Genomic DNA, 17360 nt, shown 5'->3' on the forward strand with positions numbered 1-17360 from the left:
ACCTTGAAGCCATCAAGTTACATTATGATATTCTTTTTTATGCTCTGACTTACTAATATTCAATATTCAGGATGAGCGACAATGTTTCATTCAGATTTTAAATCTCTTAAAAAAAATTCTTAAATTAATATAAATTTAGTTTTGTTAAAAAATACTCTTAATGTTGCCTAGCTTCATCATTCACGCCTTGAGATTTGAGGAGAAGTATTGTGTATGATTCTCTTATAACTTTACTAAAATATACCTAATTGTTGCCTAGCTTCATCATTCAATGAATGTGTGAATAATTAAGTAGTCTAAACAATTTATATTCATGTTCGACTTACCAATTTACCAACAAACAAAACAACATATTGGAGGCGCAGTAAACTTTCTAATCTTATCTTTGCAAATTAGAAACGAAATCATTTATAAGACAAGCTTTAATGTAATGATATGTACCATGGACTTCAATAGTATATTGTGATATTGACCTTTGAGCCATCAAGTTGTATTATTGTATATTTTTTGTTAGCTGTGATTTTATATATTTAATATTCATGGGAGACAATGTCTCGTGATCACATTTCTATTCTCTTAAAAGTCTTCTAAGACTATCACAAAAAAAGTTTTTCTTAGGAGAGTAAGTCAATGGCACATTTCTCAGAACTCCATAGTAGTTTCCTTCTCTCTCTCTTTTCAAAATATACTATACAGTAATGGATAGCGAGTTGATTCAGTTCCAGATGGAGGCGATTCTGGGGCCTGATTCACAGCCATTTCAAACCTTTATTTCCAATCACTGGCCCAGCTCCGAGGAGAAACGACCCAAGGCTGAGTGGATGTTCAACATGATGAAGCAAAAGGATCCAGAGTCCATTGCTCTTAAGCTTGTTGACTATCTTGGCCCTTCCCACGACATTTATTACCGTGAAAGGTGTGCTGGACTCCTTCACAATCTAAGTGTCTCCGCTCAAGCCATCATCAAATCTATGATCGTTGATCGTATCTCCCTTGAAGAACCAGGATTCATCATCCAAGAGCTACTTATAACCGTTTGGACGCTGATTGATTCAGTTCCCGCAGATAAAACCTGGCCTGAATTATTGCCACCCCTGTACAGTCACTAATTCCAGTTTAGACCCGTACTTAAAAGGGGCAGCTTGCATAATATTTGCGATTCTATCTAAGGACATAGGCGAAACAACAGTACTTTGCGTAAAAGATTTGCACAAGCTATTCCTTAATACACTGAATGATGATACCCTCCACCTCTAAGTGAGGATCACTGCCGCAAGAGCTGTGATCACCTTCATTCAGAGCTTACCGAGTTCAAATGAAAAAGAGCGGTTTCAAGAACTATGCCAGTTATGATGAGGGCTTTGACTGACACATTGAACAACAAGAGGAGGGAGGATGCAGCAGAGCAGGTGCTGCTATTTCATATAAAGTTGGCGAAGAATGAACCTAGGTTCTTGAGGAGGCAACTAGTGGATGTGGTGGGTACCATGTTTGACATAGCAGAGGATAAGAGTTTGGAAGAAAGGACAAGGCACTTGGCAATTGAGTTCGTATTAGCTTTGGTTGAGGCTAGGGAAAAGGCCCCTGGTATGATGAAGAAGCTGCCTCTGTTTACTACCACTTGTTTTGCAGTGTTGTTGAATTTGTTACTGGATATTAAGGACAAACCTAGCTGGCATAGTTTGGAGATCTGGTATGACCAGGCAGGGGTTACTGATAACTACATTTACGGTCGCGAGTGTTTAGGCCGGTTTTCTAAAGCATTAGGTGGCAAGACTATAGCTCCTATTGAACTAGAGCAGTTGGATGCTTACTTGGTAGTCCCTGAGTGGGAGAAACGGCACGCAGCTCTCATTGCACTTTCTCAGATAGCTGAAGGAAGCTCAAAGGTACAAATCTGATGTCTCATTCATGATTATGTTGCGATGATTTTGTAGCATTTAAGAGGTGTTTTTTCGCTAGCAAACTGCTGGGATAGATAAGATTGTTTGCCACTAGCCCCTATTAGTTCTAATTTAATTTTCTTCGTCTATTATCTTGAGCCCATGGTTTCTTTGTTTGTAGGTGATGATGAAGTATTTGGAGCAAATAGTGTATATGGTTCTGCATGCTTTCCAAGATCCTCATCCTCGAGTCAGATGGGCTGCTATTAATGCAGTTGCGCAGTTCTCAATTGACTTCTGTCCACATTTGCAAGTACAATACCATAACTTAGTATTGCCTGCATTAGCTGCAGCTATGGATGATTTTCAACATCCTCGAGTGCAGGTCTGACCTATGGCGATATGAACCCTTTATGCTGCACCTTTACAATGGGGTTACATATTCCATAAAGTTGATGATCTATAAATTTGTATAGGTTTAATCTGTTTAAGCTTAAAAATTTTGTTGTTGCTATCCTTAGAGAGAAAAATTAATTAACTTTACATATTCTAGTATGTTTTATTGACAAGAGTGTGTGGCCTTACTTTTGGAGCCTTTGCGCAGAAAAAAAGGGCAGTCCGGTGCACTAAGCTCCCGCCACTATGCGCGGGGTCCGGGAAGGGGCGGACCACATGGGTGTATTATATGCAGCCTTAATTGCACACTGCTTCAAATTTAAGTTTATGACTATATTTTGGTGTACATAAAGTCTCACCTTAAATGACTGTAAATATGACACTAGAGAGAAAATATTACTACACAGAGATATGTTAGGGGAGGTACCTTTAATAGAGTTTGACGAATTCATAGCGTAAAGATTTTGTCAGATGTGTCATTACTGACTTCATTTAGTTCATGATACTTTCTATGGCATTTTCATAGGCACATGCAGCTTTAGCTGTCTCGGATTTTTGTAAATCTAACAAGCCAGAAACTTTGGTACCCTACTTAGATAGAATATTCAACAAACAGCTTGTACTTCTACAGGTATGCAAATATAGAGGCCACCTTGTTACAAAAGGCAGATTACTGCTAACAAGTTTAAGAGATTGATGGTGTATTTTCCTACTCATTACTGTTGTTTGGAATGCGGAACGACAATGAAATGGTTCAAAGAGCAGCATTAAAGGCATTGTCGGGTATTGCTAATTTATCTAAGGTCTACTTGCATACATTTTTGACTCAGTTCTATATCTGCTTATGTTATGGATATTGATGGCTAATATATCATATATACTTCAACAGGAGCAATTCCAAACGTACTATGATTTTGTAATGCCATATTTGAAAACTATCTGGGCAAATGCAAATGATAAATCTAATCACAAGCTTCAAGTCAGAGCCTTCGAGTGCATAAGCCTGGTTGCAATGGCTGTAGGCAAAGAGAAATTCAGAGATGACTTGGAGCAGGTCTTCTCCCAACTATGCCTAATACATCTTTTCGCATGTGCGTGTGATGCGCAAGATATATATTCATGTTATTGGAAAAACTTATATACACCCGGTGTTTATACCATACAACCATAATTTATCAATGGTTAATGATAACTTGAGGTGAAAATGAAGTGATAAAGTTGTCAATGACACATGTCATGTATTCATTGATTTGGTGTAAACATCATCACGAGCGAGTATTTTTCTGCAGTGCCATTGCAGACGGATTACCATTTATCTTCAGCACTTGGGAGCAACGACTAATGACTCATATATCTTCTCCTCCTAGTTCCTCTTTTGTCCTACATTCTGCCTCTCTTTTGACACTCTCGTTCTTCTCTTGGTGTCATGATTATGTGATCTTACCCTTTCATTCATTTCTTAACATCAACTTTTTAAATCTTGCTTTTGGTGTCATTAAAGGTTATGGAAGTGCTGAAGTCATTTTAAAAATCACAAGTGAGAGAGTCTGATACTATTGTTTACATTCTACAGGTATGTGTTAATCCTTTGATTTTATGAGCTTAGAACTTCTTTTTATATTGGCCTCTCAGCATTTCTTGATTTCATCGCAGGCATGCAACCGAATTTGCCAGTGCATAGGGAAGGATTTTCTTCCTTACATGAGTACAGTCATGCCGTCTTTGGTTGAATGTGCTCAATTTGAGCCCAATAAGACTATATCGACTGATAAATTATATGATAGATAAGCTTTTATCATTGAGGTTTGGCTTTATCTTTATTTTTTAAATTCATTTGGATTTTTGCGAACAGCCTCTTAACTTATGAATAGCTGACAGAGAATCCAAAGGCCTTCTAGCCTTTGCCTATTGTTAAAAAGATGTTAGACTGATTGATGTCACATTTTGTTATATATTGATCCCTCATATCTGTCTTTAAATTTATAGCTCAAAATGGCTAACATGTCCTCTAACTCTGGCTGAATATTATCGACCTATATTGCTTTGATATCTACCAGACGTGGTGTCAATTAGTTTGCAACATCCCGTTGTCAAATTTTTCTCCAGATGTATAATCAACACACTTTTAGGAGCACAGTTTCTTTAGTTACTCTCCCAGTTAAATATAATTTCTCCGGAATCCATAGGATTTCTGGTTATTTCTTTTGCTCCACTGATCAGTACTAAGACTGCTAAGGAGATGTGGTTATTGGGGCTACCTAGGGTCAACTTGAGTTTCACATTTTGCAGTATACACAAAGCCAAGTTTGGGAATGAAATGATATGCATCAAAAGAAGTGACCTCCTAGAGGTGAAATCTATAGCCTCTGGTTTCCTTGGTAGATATGATCATAATTTGAAGGAAGAATTCTACCCATGGATTTCCCAGGTAAGCAAGAATAATCACTTGCACGTTTACTTTTTCTCGTACGAACCGGTTAGTCCTTCGTACGAACTGGTTTAGATGGTAATACATTAGATCAGAGAAGCGTCTTCATAGTATCAGGTTGAGGTCCAAAGTCAGGTCACCAAGCTTCGAGCCCGAGGGACCGATCAATGTCGAGCTCGATGTCATTATCGAGCTCGAATCCAAGTCGAACTATGATGCAAAGTAAAGTTATCGAGCTTATGAGGCAGAGACCGACCAACACTTACCCCGAATCAATACAAGGATCCGAGTCAGAATCGAGCTCGAGTCAAGATCGAGAGTTCGAGTCAAGACCGAAAGCTCGAGTCAATATCGAGCTCATAGACAAGAGCCGTTGCAATCCCACTAGAGGAGAGAATCCTGGCAGGAATTATGGAAAAACTGATTTATCATTGGTCTCCCACTATGTATTTTTAATTATATATAAAGTAAGATCCCTCTACTATAAAGGGGATGGTTATTATTTCTATAAGAACCAAGTTTTTTTGCTTATATTATAACTCAAATACCATACATTCCTATATTGAAGGGTTATTCTTTTTGGCTTCATAGATTGATTCATCTTATTTAGTCCTTAAATCGTCTTCTTTCTAACCTTGTGTATTTTTCATTCTTTACAATCCGTATTTGATACTTTCTATTTATCCTTACGATTCGTGTTAAGTTATACTACATATCCTTAGAACTACGTATAAATTCAACTCTATTCGTTTTTCGGGTAAACAGTTTGACGCCCACCGTGAGGCTAAGGATAACACTGGTTATTTGATACGAATCTGCAAAAATACGTTGTTTTGCGCTTGTTTTCGGAGGTGCCTTTGATTTCGGATTAGCAACGACTAAACTATCAATTAAATGGCCTTACCTATCGACAACGAAGCTGGTCTTCAAGATGAGAACAACAACTTGACACCCAGTACCGAAAGGCCGCTTGTCAACGCCGTTAGAGCTCGAATCGAAGTGCCGATAGACATTAATTCGCATGTGGCCATTGAGGCGAACCTACATTCTGAACCTGAAAATAGCATACATGGTGGCACTCGATCTGTAGCTCGAGATACCCATAACATCGAGGAAAACGGCGTCAACTTGCGTATGATTTTCGAAATGTTGCAAGCTCAACAGACAACGATAGCTCAGTTATAGAGTCAAACCCAGATACCGAGCAGGCCGGAGCCCAGTCAACCCCGAGAAATCGCCCATACAATAGAACCAGCTATAGTGAAATCAAATGAGCAGGAGTCGGGGACTAATCCCGAAATTGCTAAGATATTCGAAGAACTGACCAAACGAATAGAATCGGGAGAAAGGAGGATCGAAGCAAACGACAAAAAGGTAGAAACATACAACTCCAGGGTTGATCAGATCCTGGGGGCACCACAAATATTGAAGGGCTTAGATTCCAAAAAATTCATACAAAATCCTTTCCCCCCAAGCGCGGCTCCTAAACCGATCCCAAAGAAATTTTGCATGCCCGAGATTCCTAAATATAACGGAACTACCGACCCCAATGAACATGTCACCTCATACACATGTGCCATCAAAGGGAACGACCAAGAGGATGATGAGATCGAATCCGTATTATTGAAGAAATTCGGTGAAACCCTATCAAAGGGAGCAATGATATGGTATCATAATTTATCATCTAATTCTATCGATTCTTTTGCTATGCTTGTAGATTCCTTCGTAAAAGCACACGCCGGAGCCATAAAAGTCAAGACCAGGAAGTCGAACCTGTTCAAGGTAAGACAAAAGGATAACGAGATGCTTAGGGAATTCGTATCTCATTTTCAAATGGAATGAATGGATCTGCCACCAGTCACAGACGATTGGGCTGTTCAGGCTTTCACTCAAAGTTTGAACAAACGAAGTTCGACGGCTTCACGGCGGTTGAAGCATAACCTGATCGAGTATCCAGCTATCACTTGGGCCGACGTGCACAATCGGTACCAATCAAAAATTAGAGCCGAAGATGATTAATTGGGGTCTGAACCCGCTGCTCGAAGGGATATCAATTGAGAACAAGGTCCGATCAGGGATCGATACCGACCGTATAGTGGAAACCACATAATCAATAAATCGAGACGTAACCCCGGACAAAGCAACAAAAGAAGTGATCGAGGTCAAGGGTCTCGGGGGCTGATGAATAGAAGTGGGTTCGACAGGCCTACCGGATCTAAGGAAGCACCACAGTTATCGGAGTATAACTTCAGCATTGATGCATCCGCCATCGTGTCGGCTATCAGACGCATCAAAGACACTAAATGGCCTCGACCCATGCAGGCCGATCCTGCCCAGAGGAATCCCAATCAAATATGCGAATATCATGGCACCCATGGCCACAGAACGGAAGATTGCAGGCAATTAAGAGAGGAGGTAGCCCGGTTATTCAATAAAGGACACCTTCGAGAATTTTTAAGCGACATGGCTAAGAACCATTTCAAAAACAGGGATTTTGGCAAACAAAACGAACAAGAAGAACCACAGCACATCATCCACATGATCATCGGCGGCGTCGATACCCCTCAAGGGCCGGTGCTTAAATGCACTAAGATATCGATTATGAGAGAAAAGCGACCTCGAACTCGGGATTACGCACCCATAGGAACTTTGTCCTTCAATGATGAAGATGCAGAAGGAGTCATACAACCTTATAACGATGCACTGGTAATATCCGTGCTTATGAATAAAACTAAAGTTTAGCGTGTGTTAATTGATCCAGGTAGCTCGGCCAACATCATTAGATCGAAGGTTGTAGAACAGCTCGGTCTACAGGACCAGGTCGTACCCACAATCCTGCTTCTAAACAGATTCAATATGGCATGTGAAACCACCAAAGGCGAGATAATTCTGCTGATAAACGTGGTCGGGACCATCCTGGAAACGAAGTTCCACGTAATCGAAGGCGACATGAGGTACACCGCTCTTTTTGGAAGGCCATGGATTCACAACATGAGAGCTATACCTTCGACCCTACACCAGGTTCTTAAATTCCCAACATCGAGGGGAGTCAAAATAGTGTACAGAGAACAACCAGCCGCAAGAGAAATGTCTTCCGTCGAGGAAGCAAATCCGATATCCTCTCCTTTGTCAATAAAGGGATCGGACTCAAAAGGGGAACGAGATTCCAAATAACAATCACAGACATCAGCTTTAATCCAACCAGAAAATCAGAAGATCGGTGAAGATGATGATCAAAGGATCCCTCGATCCTTCGTGCTTCCCGATGATTCCGACGCTACCCAATCAACGATTGAAGAATTGGAGCAAGTCATACTAATCGAGCATTTGCCCGAATGAAAGGTATACCTGGGAACGAGATTAACCCCCGAACTCAGGAAAAGGCTTATTCAATTTCTTATCGATAACATATATTGTTTTACTTGGTCCCATTTAGATATAACAGGGATCCCACCGGATATAACGACGCCTCGGCTAAGCCTAGACCCTAGGCTCAAATCGGTGAATCGAAAAAAAGACCCCAGTCCGAGGTAAAGCACACATTCATAAAGGACGAGGTAACTAAACTTCTCAAAATGGGTCCATTTAGGAGGTAAAATATCCCGAATGGTTAGCCAATGTAGTTGTAGTCCCTAAAAAAGGAAACAAACTTAGAATGTGTGTAGATTATAAGGATTTAAACAAGGCATGCCCCAAAGATTCTTTTCCGTTGCCCAACATCGATCGCATGATCGATGCCACGGCCGGCCACGAGGTCCTTACATTTCTCGATGCCTATTCCGGAAGACCAGGAAAAAACTTCATTTGTCACCAAGTATGGAACATATTGTTATAATGTGATGCCCTTCGGGCTAAAAAATACAGGAGCTACTTACCAACGCTTAGTAAATAAAATATTCGAGGAACAAATAGGTAAATTGATTGAGGTTTATATTGATGACATGCTAGTTAAGTCCCTGCGCGCAGAGGACCATTTGGCTAATTTGTAGGAAACATTCAAGATTTTAAGGAAATACAATATGAAGCTCAACCCCGAGAAATGTGCTTTCGGGGTCAGTTCGGGAAAGTTCCTCGGCTTCATGGCATCAAATTAGGGGATCGATATTAACCCCGATAAAATCAAGTCCATCGAAGACATCGCCATCGTGGACAGTGTAAAAGCCATGCATAGGCTAACGTGACGGATTACTGGCTTAGGCCGATTCATTTCAAGGTCATCAGATCGAAGTCACAGATTTTTCTCTCTATTAAAAAAGAAGAACGGTTTCGCTTGGACCCCGGAATGCCAACATGCATTAGAGGAATTAAAGCAATATCTATCGAGCCCACCGCTGCTTCATACTACAAAAACAGACAAAAAACTTTGCTTGTACTTGGTAGTATCGAAAATCACGGTAAGTGGTGTCCTAGTTCGAGAAGAGCAAGGTACGTAATTTCCCGTTTATTATGTAAGACGAACCTTAGGAGAAGAAGAAACTAGATATCCACACTTACAAAATTTGGCACTTGCATTGATAAGCGCCTTTAGAAAGTTAAGACCGTACTTTCAGTGTCACCCCATATGCGTATTAACCACTTAGCCACTTCGTAATATTTTGCATAAGCCCAAACTATCAGGCCGATTGGCCAAATGGGCCGTCGAACTCAATGGGTACGATATCGAATATCAACCCCCTACGGCCATCAAGTCTCAAATTATAGCGGACTTCGTGGTCGTTTCACGCCGACCCTCGTATCCAAAGTTAAAAAAGAACTCTTATTGAAATCGGGTACATCATCGGGGGTATGGACCCTTTTCACGGACGGGGCTTTGAACGTGAAGGGGTCCGGGCTAGGCATCATTTTAAAGCTGCCCACAGGTAACACTATTAGGGAATCTATCAACACTACTAGGTTGAGTAACAACGAGGCCGAGTATGAGTCCATGATTGCAGGTCTCGAGCTAGGTAAAAGCTTGGGAGCAGAAGTCATTGAACCCAAGTGTGACTCTTTGCTGGTGGTAAATTAAGTAAACAAAACCTTCGAAGTTCGAGAAGATAGGATGCAAAGGTATTTAGACAAACTGCAGGTAACTTTACACCGTTTCAAAGAATGGGCCTTACAGCATATACCTCGAGAACAAAACAGTGAGGTCGATGCACTTGCAAATTTGGGATCATCGGCCGGGAAGATGAGATCAGCTCGGGGAATATCGTTCAACTCTCGAGATCTGTGATCGAGGAAGGTCACGCCGAGATAAAATCTACAAGCTTAACCTGGGATTGGAGGAATACATATATTGAATACTTGGAGAACGGAAAGCTCCCATCGGACCCTAAAAATTCGAGGGCCCTACAAACCAAAGCTGCTCGGTTCATATTGACTGCAGATGGAACATTATACCAAAGGACATTCGATGGACCATTGGCAGTATGCTAAGGACCAGGGGACACTGATTACGTCCTACGTGAGATTCACGAGGGTACTTGTGGAAATCATTCCGGTACCGATTCATTAGTCTGAAAAATAATCAAAGCAGGATATTATTGGATCGATATGGACAAAGATGCAAAGGAGTTTGTTCGAAAATGTGACAAATGTCAAAGGTTTGCACCGATGATCCATCAGCCCGGAGAGCAACTTCACTCAGTCCTATCCCCATGGCTATTCATGAAATGGGGAATGGATATCGCCGGCGCTCTGCCATCGGCCCCAGGTAAAGCTAAGTTCATTTTATTTATGACTGACTATTTCTCTAAATGGGTTGAAGCACAGGCGTACGAAAACGTTAGAGAGAAAGATGTTATAGACTTCATCTGGGATCATATCGTATGCCGATTTGGCATACCCGCTGAAATAGTGTGTGACAATGGGAAACCATTTATCGGCAGCAAAGTGACGAAATTCCTCGAAGACCATAAGATAAAAAGGATATTATCAACACCGTATCATCCTAGTGGGAATGGACATGCCGAATCGATGAACAAAACTATCATTCAAAATCTAAAGAAAAGGTTGAACGACACTAAGGGGAAATGGAGAGAAATCCTACCTGAAGTTCTTTGGGCGTATCGAACAACATCAAAGTCTAGTACGGGGGCAACCCCATTCTCCTTAGTATATGGCTCCGAAGCCTTGATTCCAGTCAAAGTCGGAGAACCCAGTGCCAGGTTTCAATATACAACAGAAGAGTCAAATCACGAGGCTATGAATACTAGCCTCGAATTATTGGATGAAATGAGAAGCCACTCTCGTCCGATTGGCCGCCCAAAAGCAGCGGATTGAAAGATACTATAATCGAAGAACCAAGCTTTGCCATTTTAAACTCGGGGACTTAGTGCTAAGGAAAGTCACCCTCAGTACCCGAAATCCAAACGAAGGAAAACTGGGTCTAAACTGGGAAGGACCATATCAGGTTCTCGAAAACGTTAGAAAAGGATCCTACAAGCTCGGTATTATAAACGGCAAACAACTATCAAGCAATTGGAATGTATCGCACCTAAAATGATACTACTGCTAAGGTACGACCCTCCTATATTCGTTTATATTTTGAAACTAACCCTTGCAGAAGTCCGATCAGGAGCAAGGATGGATCCTTCAATACGAAGCCCTAGGTCTGAAAGCACGCGTTGCACTCTTTTCCCCTTAGACCGGTTTTATCCCAAACGGGTTTTTCGGCAAGGTTTTTAATGAGGCAACCATTGATCGTGCTAACTTAGAAACAATTCGACAATATCCGAGGCCTCTTTACAATCGACCTCGGATACTGGGGGGGGGGGGGGCATTACCCTCAAATATATCAAGTTCGATGCAAGAAAGTTACTTCATAACAACAGGGTTCCGATAGGAAAAATTGTAAGAGCCAAATGGTCAAAACGAACCATGCTCATGTAGTTGGCCCGAGCCCTGACGTAAAACATGAACACATGTATAATGACTTACAAAGAAAGTTTTTTACCGATATCTTATATCCAAGAAACAATTCCTCTATTTCGAGACTTATTATGCAAACAAGATTAAGGTAAATCAACGAGTTCGAGCAACACTCGCTCGACTACTAAGCCTACGGGCCACATTACTTCAGGTTCAAACAATCACTCAACTCGACTACTAAGCCTATGAGCTACCTTATTTCGAGTTTTGAGCAAGCACTCACTCGGTTATGAAGGCTACAAGATCCAAATTCGATCAAATTGCCTAAAACCTTATGAAAAACTTTATAAGGCATGAATAAAACAAAATCTTCTCAAGGCAGAGAATAAAACAGAGGCGAGTCAGGAAAAGAAAAGATCTTTATATATACAAGAATATTTACAATGTCTGAACAGGACACTACACAAAAAACACCAAAATGAAAACTAAGGGCTAAGTTTCTTGGTTATCTACGGGGGCAGTCTCTTCTCCATTGGGCTTCTCCCCGCTCTCGGACCCACACTTGCTCCCATTATTGCCATCATCATCACCACCACCACCATCATCATCGGAAGCCAAGGGTTCAGCATCGGCTTCAAGCTCTTTTGCTCTTTTTATCTCTTCGGTAAGATCGAAGTCTCGAGCATGGATCTCTTCCTTCGAGGGTCTCCCTCCGAGATCGGCATTTAGCAAGTTCGGCAACCCAATGTGCTCCAGTATTGGCGGTCTCGATTGCCTCTCTTGCTTGTACCTGAGTAGCTTCAGCATTCGCCCGATAAACGACCATTAATGCATCCGCATAGGACTTTGCCTTTCCGGCATCAGATTTGCCTTGGCAAGTTCGGAGGCCAACCGAGCCTCGAGTTCCTTAATTCTTCTCGCTTGAACCGAGGTCTTCTCCTTCATGCCTTAAAGTTGGCTTACAGTCGATGACAATTGGGGCCGAACAGTCTCCTTTTCTGCAACAAGACAGTCCATGCCATCTTTCCATCCCATGGTCTCTGCCCTTATTATATCAACTTCTTCACGAAGCTGCCCGATCGTCTCGAGTTTCTGCTGCAGCCGTGAGATCGTAATATTAGCCTCCGATCCTGATTCAAGCCCATGAGTTCTTAATATTTTCATTACCTTCTCGGTTAGGTCGGTCTGGTCTTGATGAGCCTTGGCCAACTCAGCTCGAAGGCCTTTGATTTCTTCTTTTCTTTCACCGGAAAAGAGTCTGAGGGCGTTCCTCTCCTCCGTAGCTCGTCGGAGGCCGGTGTCGAATTGATGTAATTCAGCTCGAGACCGAGAACATGCTTTTCGATGAACCGCCACGGCCTGCGAAGAAAGAAGAAAAGAAGTTAGAAAAGAATAGCAAACATAAAAAATAATATCAACGAAGAGAGTTAAAGCTTACCGGGTTCAGAGCTTGCTGCACTTCGTAGAAAAGGCCCGACACATCACTAGGGCCAACAGTGTCCTCGACCCCAGTAAACAAATCACTGAAGGGGTCCTCCCCTTCATGAGACCGGCTCATCTCGAGGGCCCCCAAAGCCTGGGCTTCCCGAATCGCCCCTTAGAAAAAGGCGGGGAGAGTGGGCGAGTCTCCGATTACTATTGCCCCAAGCGACTCGCTTGGGGCGTTCTCCTCAGATCGGAGAGCTTCGGGACTGGCCCCTTCGGATATACCCACCGTTTGTTGGCTTCGGTGGGAAGCATCCTCGATCTCCAATGATTTGGGGACTCTGCCCGAACCTTCCCCCGACATCTCCTCAATCTGAGGCGAAGCTTTATAAATCACCATCGGTTCAGCTGCCTTTGGGGCATCGATGGATTTCTTCATTCGGGTCACCAGCACGGACCCGTCATTCTCTTCTTCTTCTTCTTCTTCGTCTTCATCCCTTAGATGCAGAACCGATTCTACGGTCAAAGGAATGGTATTCTTCCTCGGCTTTCGAGCCATCCTCATCTTCGGTTTTGGATCTTCGGAGGCGGAGGCCCTTTTCCTCTTAGTATCCTTCACCGGCTTTGGATCAGAGGCCAAAGCCTCTTCCTCGATGGATGGGGGCCTCAAAACCGCATCTTTGCCCACACCTACATACAAGAAAAGTGATTTGAATATATGGAAAGCATCTCATTCAAACTACCAAAGATACGAGAAAAAAGCTCACCGTGGTTTTCGGCCTCCCATCGGCCCTTTGACAAATCGCGCCACAAGCGCTCGGCGTATGTGGAGGTCGAAGCTAGATCCCATACCCAATTCTTGAGATCGGGGACTGCACCGTGCATCCAAGGAATCGCTGCATCATGAAAAGGGGGATATCGGTAAGAAAAGGAACGAAGGGGCAAAATAGTAGGAGATAACAGCAGAATTGCACTTACGCTTCATGTTCCACTCCTCGGGAAATGGCATATTTTTAGTTGGAATCAGGTCCGAAGTCTTTACTTGAACGAACCTGCCAATCCAGCCTCGATACCTGTCCTATCTATACTCGAGAACAAAACCTTGGTAGCCCGAAACTGATGTTTTATTAACCCGCCTCGAAAGAGGCGAGGACAATACAATCGGGTGAGATGGTCGAGGGAGAAAGTCATCCCCTCGATTTTGTTCACGAAGTAACAGATCAAAATAAAGATCCGCCAAAAAGAAGGATGGATCTGGCCTAGGGTTATTTGGTATTGATGGCAGAAGTCAATAATAACAGGATCGAGGGGACCTAACGTGAAAGGGTAAGTATAAACACTTAAAAACCCTTTCACGTAAGTGGTGATATCTTCTTCAGAAGACGGGATTACTATTTCTTTGTTCTCCTAATTGCAATCTTTCTTTAGCTGTTCGAGGTGCCTCTCGGTTATCGAACACATATACCTAGATACATGCTCACATTGGCCGGGAACCGACAAGCTTTTGTCAACCTTAAAATCAGACGTAAGAACACACGCCCGAGGAACGCATTCCTCAGGCCGTGGCTCCACCGGTGTTTTGTCGGCGGCAGGTTGTGAAAAAGAAGCTTTTTCTTTCTGAGGAATGATTTTTGATGTTTTCGCCATTTTTTGGATTTAAAGATCGAGAATAAAAGGAGGTAACAAAGATTTGGTATTTTTTAAAGAAAGGTTTTTGCAGAGAAGAATCACAGATTTGCGAGTGAATTCAGAAAGTCTGAGAAAGAAGTTAGAAAATTCAGAGTTTAAAGATGTAAAAGTGATTAAAAGTGAAGAGGGGTTATTTATAGGTATAGCAATGGTGGTTCAATTTCGATAATGTTCGACCACTGTCTGACACACAATAAATGCCTTGAAAAACTAAACCGACGGGACAACTATCACGTGCGTCATGATCGAGCCCAATGTGAACGTCAACTTATATCTGATCGAGCCGTTGTGAAATCATGTCATTTCTCGCTACATCCTTTCTGAGAAACGAGGGGATTATTTATATACGGTAAAAACCGGTTAGTCCTTCGTACGAACTGGTTTAGATGGTAATACATTGGGTCGAAGAAGCGTCTTCATAGTATCAGGTTGAGGTCCGAAGTCAGGTCACCAAGCTTCGAGCCCGAGGGACCGATCAATGTCGAGCTCGATGTCATTATCGAGCTCGAATCCAAGTCGAACTATGATACAAAGTAAAGTTATCGAGCTTATGAGGCAGAGACCAACCAACACTGACCCCGAATCAATACAAGGATCCTAGTCAGAATCGAGCTCGAGTCAAGACCGAAAGCTCGAGTCAATATCGAGCTCATAGACAAGAGCCGTTGCAATCTCACTAGAGGAGAGAATCCTGGCAGAAATTATGGAAAAGTTGATTTATCATGGGTCTCCCACTATGTATTTTTAATTATATCTAAAGTAAGATCTCTCTACTATAAAGGGGATCGTTATTATTTCTGTAAGAACCAAGTATATTGCTTACATTATAACTCAAATACCATACATTCCTATATTGAAAGGTTATTCTTTTTGGCTTCATAGATTGATTCATCTTGTTTAGTCCTTAAATCATGTTCTTTCCAACCTTGTGTATTTTTTATTCTTTACAATACGTATTTGATACTTTCTATTTATCCTTACGATTCGTGTTAAGTTATATTACATATCCTTAGAACTACGTATAAATTCAACTCTATCCGTTTTTCGGGTAAACAGTGTTGTTAAGTGGATTTACAACAGGTTATACTTATGGATTAAATCATGAAACAGGCTGCTTCAGTTTTAGTTCCACTTCTTAAATTCTATATAGACGATGATGTCAGGAACTATGCTAATTATGGTACAAAAATTCATGATTTCATATGATTTTCTTCATTTTTATTTTAACTACTCCAACTTCTTATGAGATGTTATAATTTGTGGTGGTTAAGCAATGTCATCCTTGTTGCCTTCTGCTAAACTGGCGGCAGAGAAAGGGATCGCTCAAGGTGGAAACCAGTCATACTTCAAGCAGTTGTCTGGCGATATAATACTGGCTTTACCGCTTTGGGGGACGATTTATATTCGGTTGCCTTCAACATATGCTTCTGGTTTTTTTTTATCTTTGGGGAAGCTCCATTTGTCTGAATAATGAGAAAGTGACACTTTGATTGCTATCTCATGCAGGAGCCTGAGGCAAAAATATGTGCAAATATATTATGGGGATTGAATGAATGCCTATTCGTACGTCATGTTAAGATGGTTTTCTTTACTTTGATCCGAGTATGCAGTTTTTTTTCCTATGATGGTGGTGTGATGCTTTTGAGTTTCTTATGTCCATTATGACGAGCGAGACACTTTTCCAAGCTCGTCCCCCAAATCCGACAAAGGGCAGCCCGGTGAACAAAGCATCCCGCATTTATGTAGGGTGGGGAAGAACCGCACCTCAAAGGATGTGATGTAGACAGTCTACCCCAATGCAAGCATTAGTGACTGCTTCCACAGCTCGAACTCGGGACCTTTAGCTCATACAGAGACAATTTTACCGTTGCTCTAAGGCTCTCATAATTACGAAATTTCCCTTGACATGAATAGGCAAGACAGAAAACAGATTATTAACTATGCAATAGATTGACTCCTTAATGAAACTTATTTCAGTAAATCACTGCTAAGCCAACTAATGAAATGCTTCATGATTATTGACAAAGCAAGAAGCAGCACTAGTTGTAGAAATCAAGTGAGTTTGAACTGCAATTTTCACTTCTTTCAGATTTGTGGACCACTTCTCAATGAAGATCAGGTTCATAGCATCATAGATGAGATAAAGTACGTTCTTATGGAAAGTTCGCGCAGAAATGGAGAACTCACAAAGAGAGCAAAATTAGAAGACTTTGATGCTGAGGAGGCTGAATTGCTGACGGCAGTAAGAGAGCTAGAAGATGAAGTTTGCGGAAATGTATGTTTTATAAGAGAATGAAGTTCAGATATAACTCATAACACCATATTATCTTTAGACAATCCATTCACTTTAATTTATTCTCAACTCACTTATACTTGTTTTATCATGTTGGTAACATATTAATTACATTGATCCAAACATTTAAGGCTGCTTTCTTGCCTTTTCTTGATGAGCTTTCATCATATCTATTGGCTATGATGGTAAGTGTCACCTCACTATAACCAATATCATTCTAAACGCCAGGTTGTTTTTCATTTATATTTCTCATTGTGCGTTTTCCCCTGCTTGAAGGGAAAGGATAAAACAATTTTCGGAGAGAAGTATATGCTTTCATGTTTTTGACATACTTGTGGTGTATTGCGGCGAAGCAGCTCTAAAGCAGGTCTACCTCTATGTTTTTCTTAAATAA

General features: G+C 41.5%; 2 protein-coding genes and 1 long non-coding RNA gene across 3 annotated transcripts; all 3 read left to right on the forward strand.

Annotated features, from left to right (window-relative positions):
- Window positions 1-610: 610 nt before the first annotated feature.
- Window positions 611-2976, forward strand: LOC107794184 (uncharacterized). Its single transcript, XM_016616652.2, has 3 exons — window positions 611-1889; window positions 2065-2268; window positions 2806-2976. The coding sequence occupies exons 1-3, from the start codon at window positions 1341-1343 to the stop codon at window positions 2974-2976; spliced, it is 924 nt and encodes a 307-aa protein (XP_016472138.2). The 5' UTR covers window positions 611-1340.
- Window positions 699-1109, forward strand: LOC142164122 (uncharacterized). Its single transcript, XM_075221305.1, has one exon. The coding sequence runs from the start codon at window positions 699-701 to the stop codon at window positions 1107-1109; it is 411 nt and encodes a 136-aa protein (XP_075077406.1).
- An 8519-nt stretch (window positions 2977-11495) lies between the features above and the next one.
- Window positions 11496-17101, forward strand: LOC142164304 (uncharacterized). Its single transcript, XR_012695064.1, has 2 exons — window positions 11496-16080; window positions 16180-17101. It is a non-coding gene; the product is annotated as an uncharacterized LOC142164304 (long non-coding RNA).
- The last annotated feature ends 259 nt before the right edge of the window (window positions 17102-17360 follow it).

Source organism: Nicotiana tabacum, chromosome 9, assembly GCF_000715075.1.
Source record: "Nicotiana tabacum cultivar K326 chromosome 9, ASM71507v2, whole genome shotgun sequence".
Lineage (NCBI taxonomy): Eukaryota > Viridiplantae > Streptophyta > Magnoliopsida > Solanales > Solanaceae > Nicotiana > Nicotiana tabacum.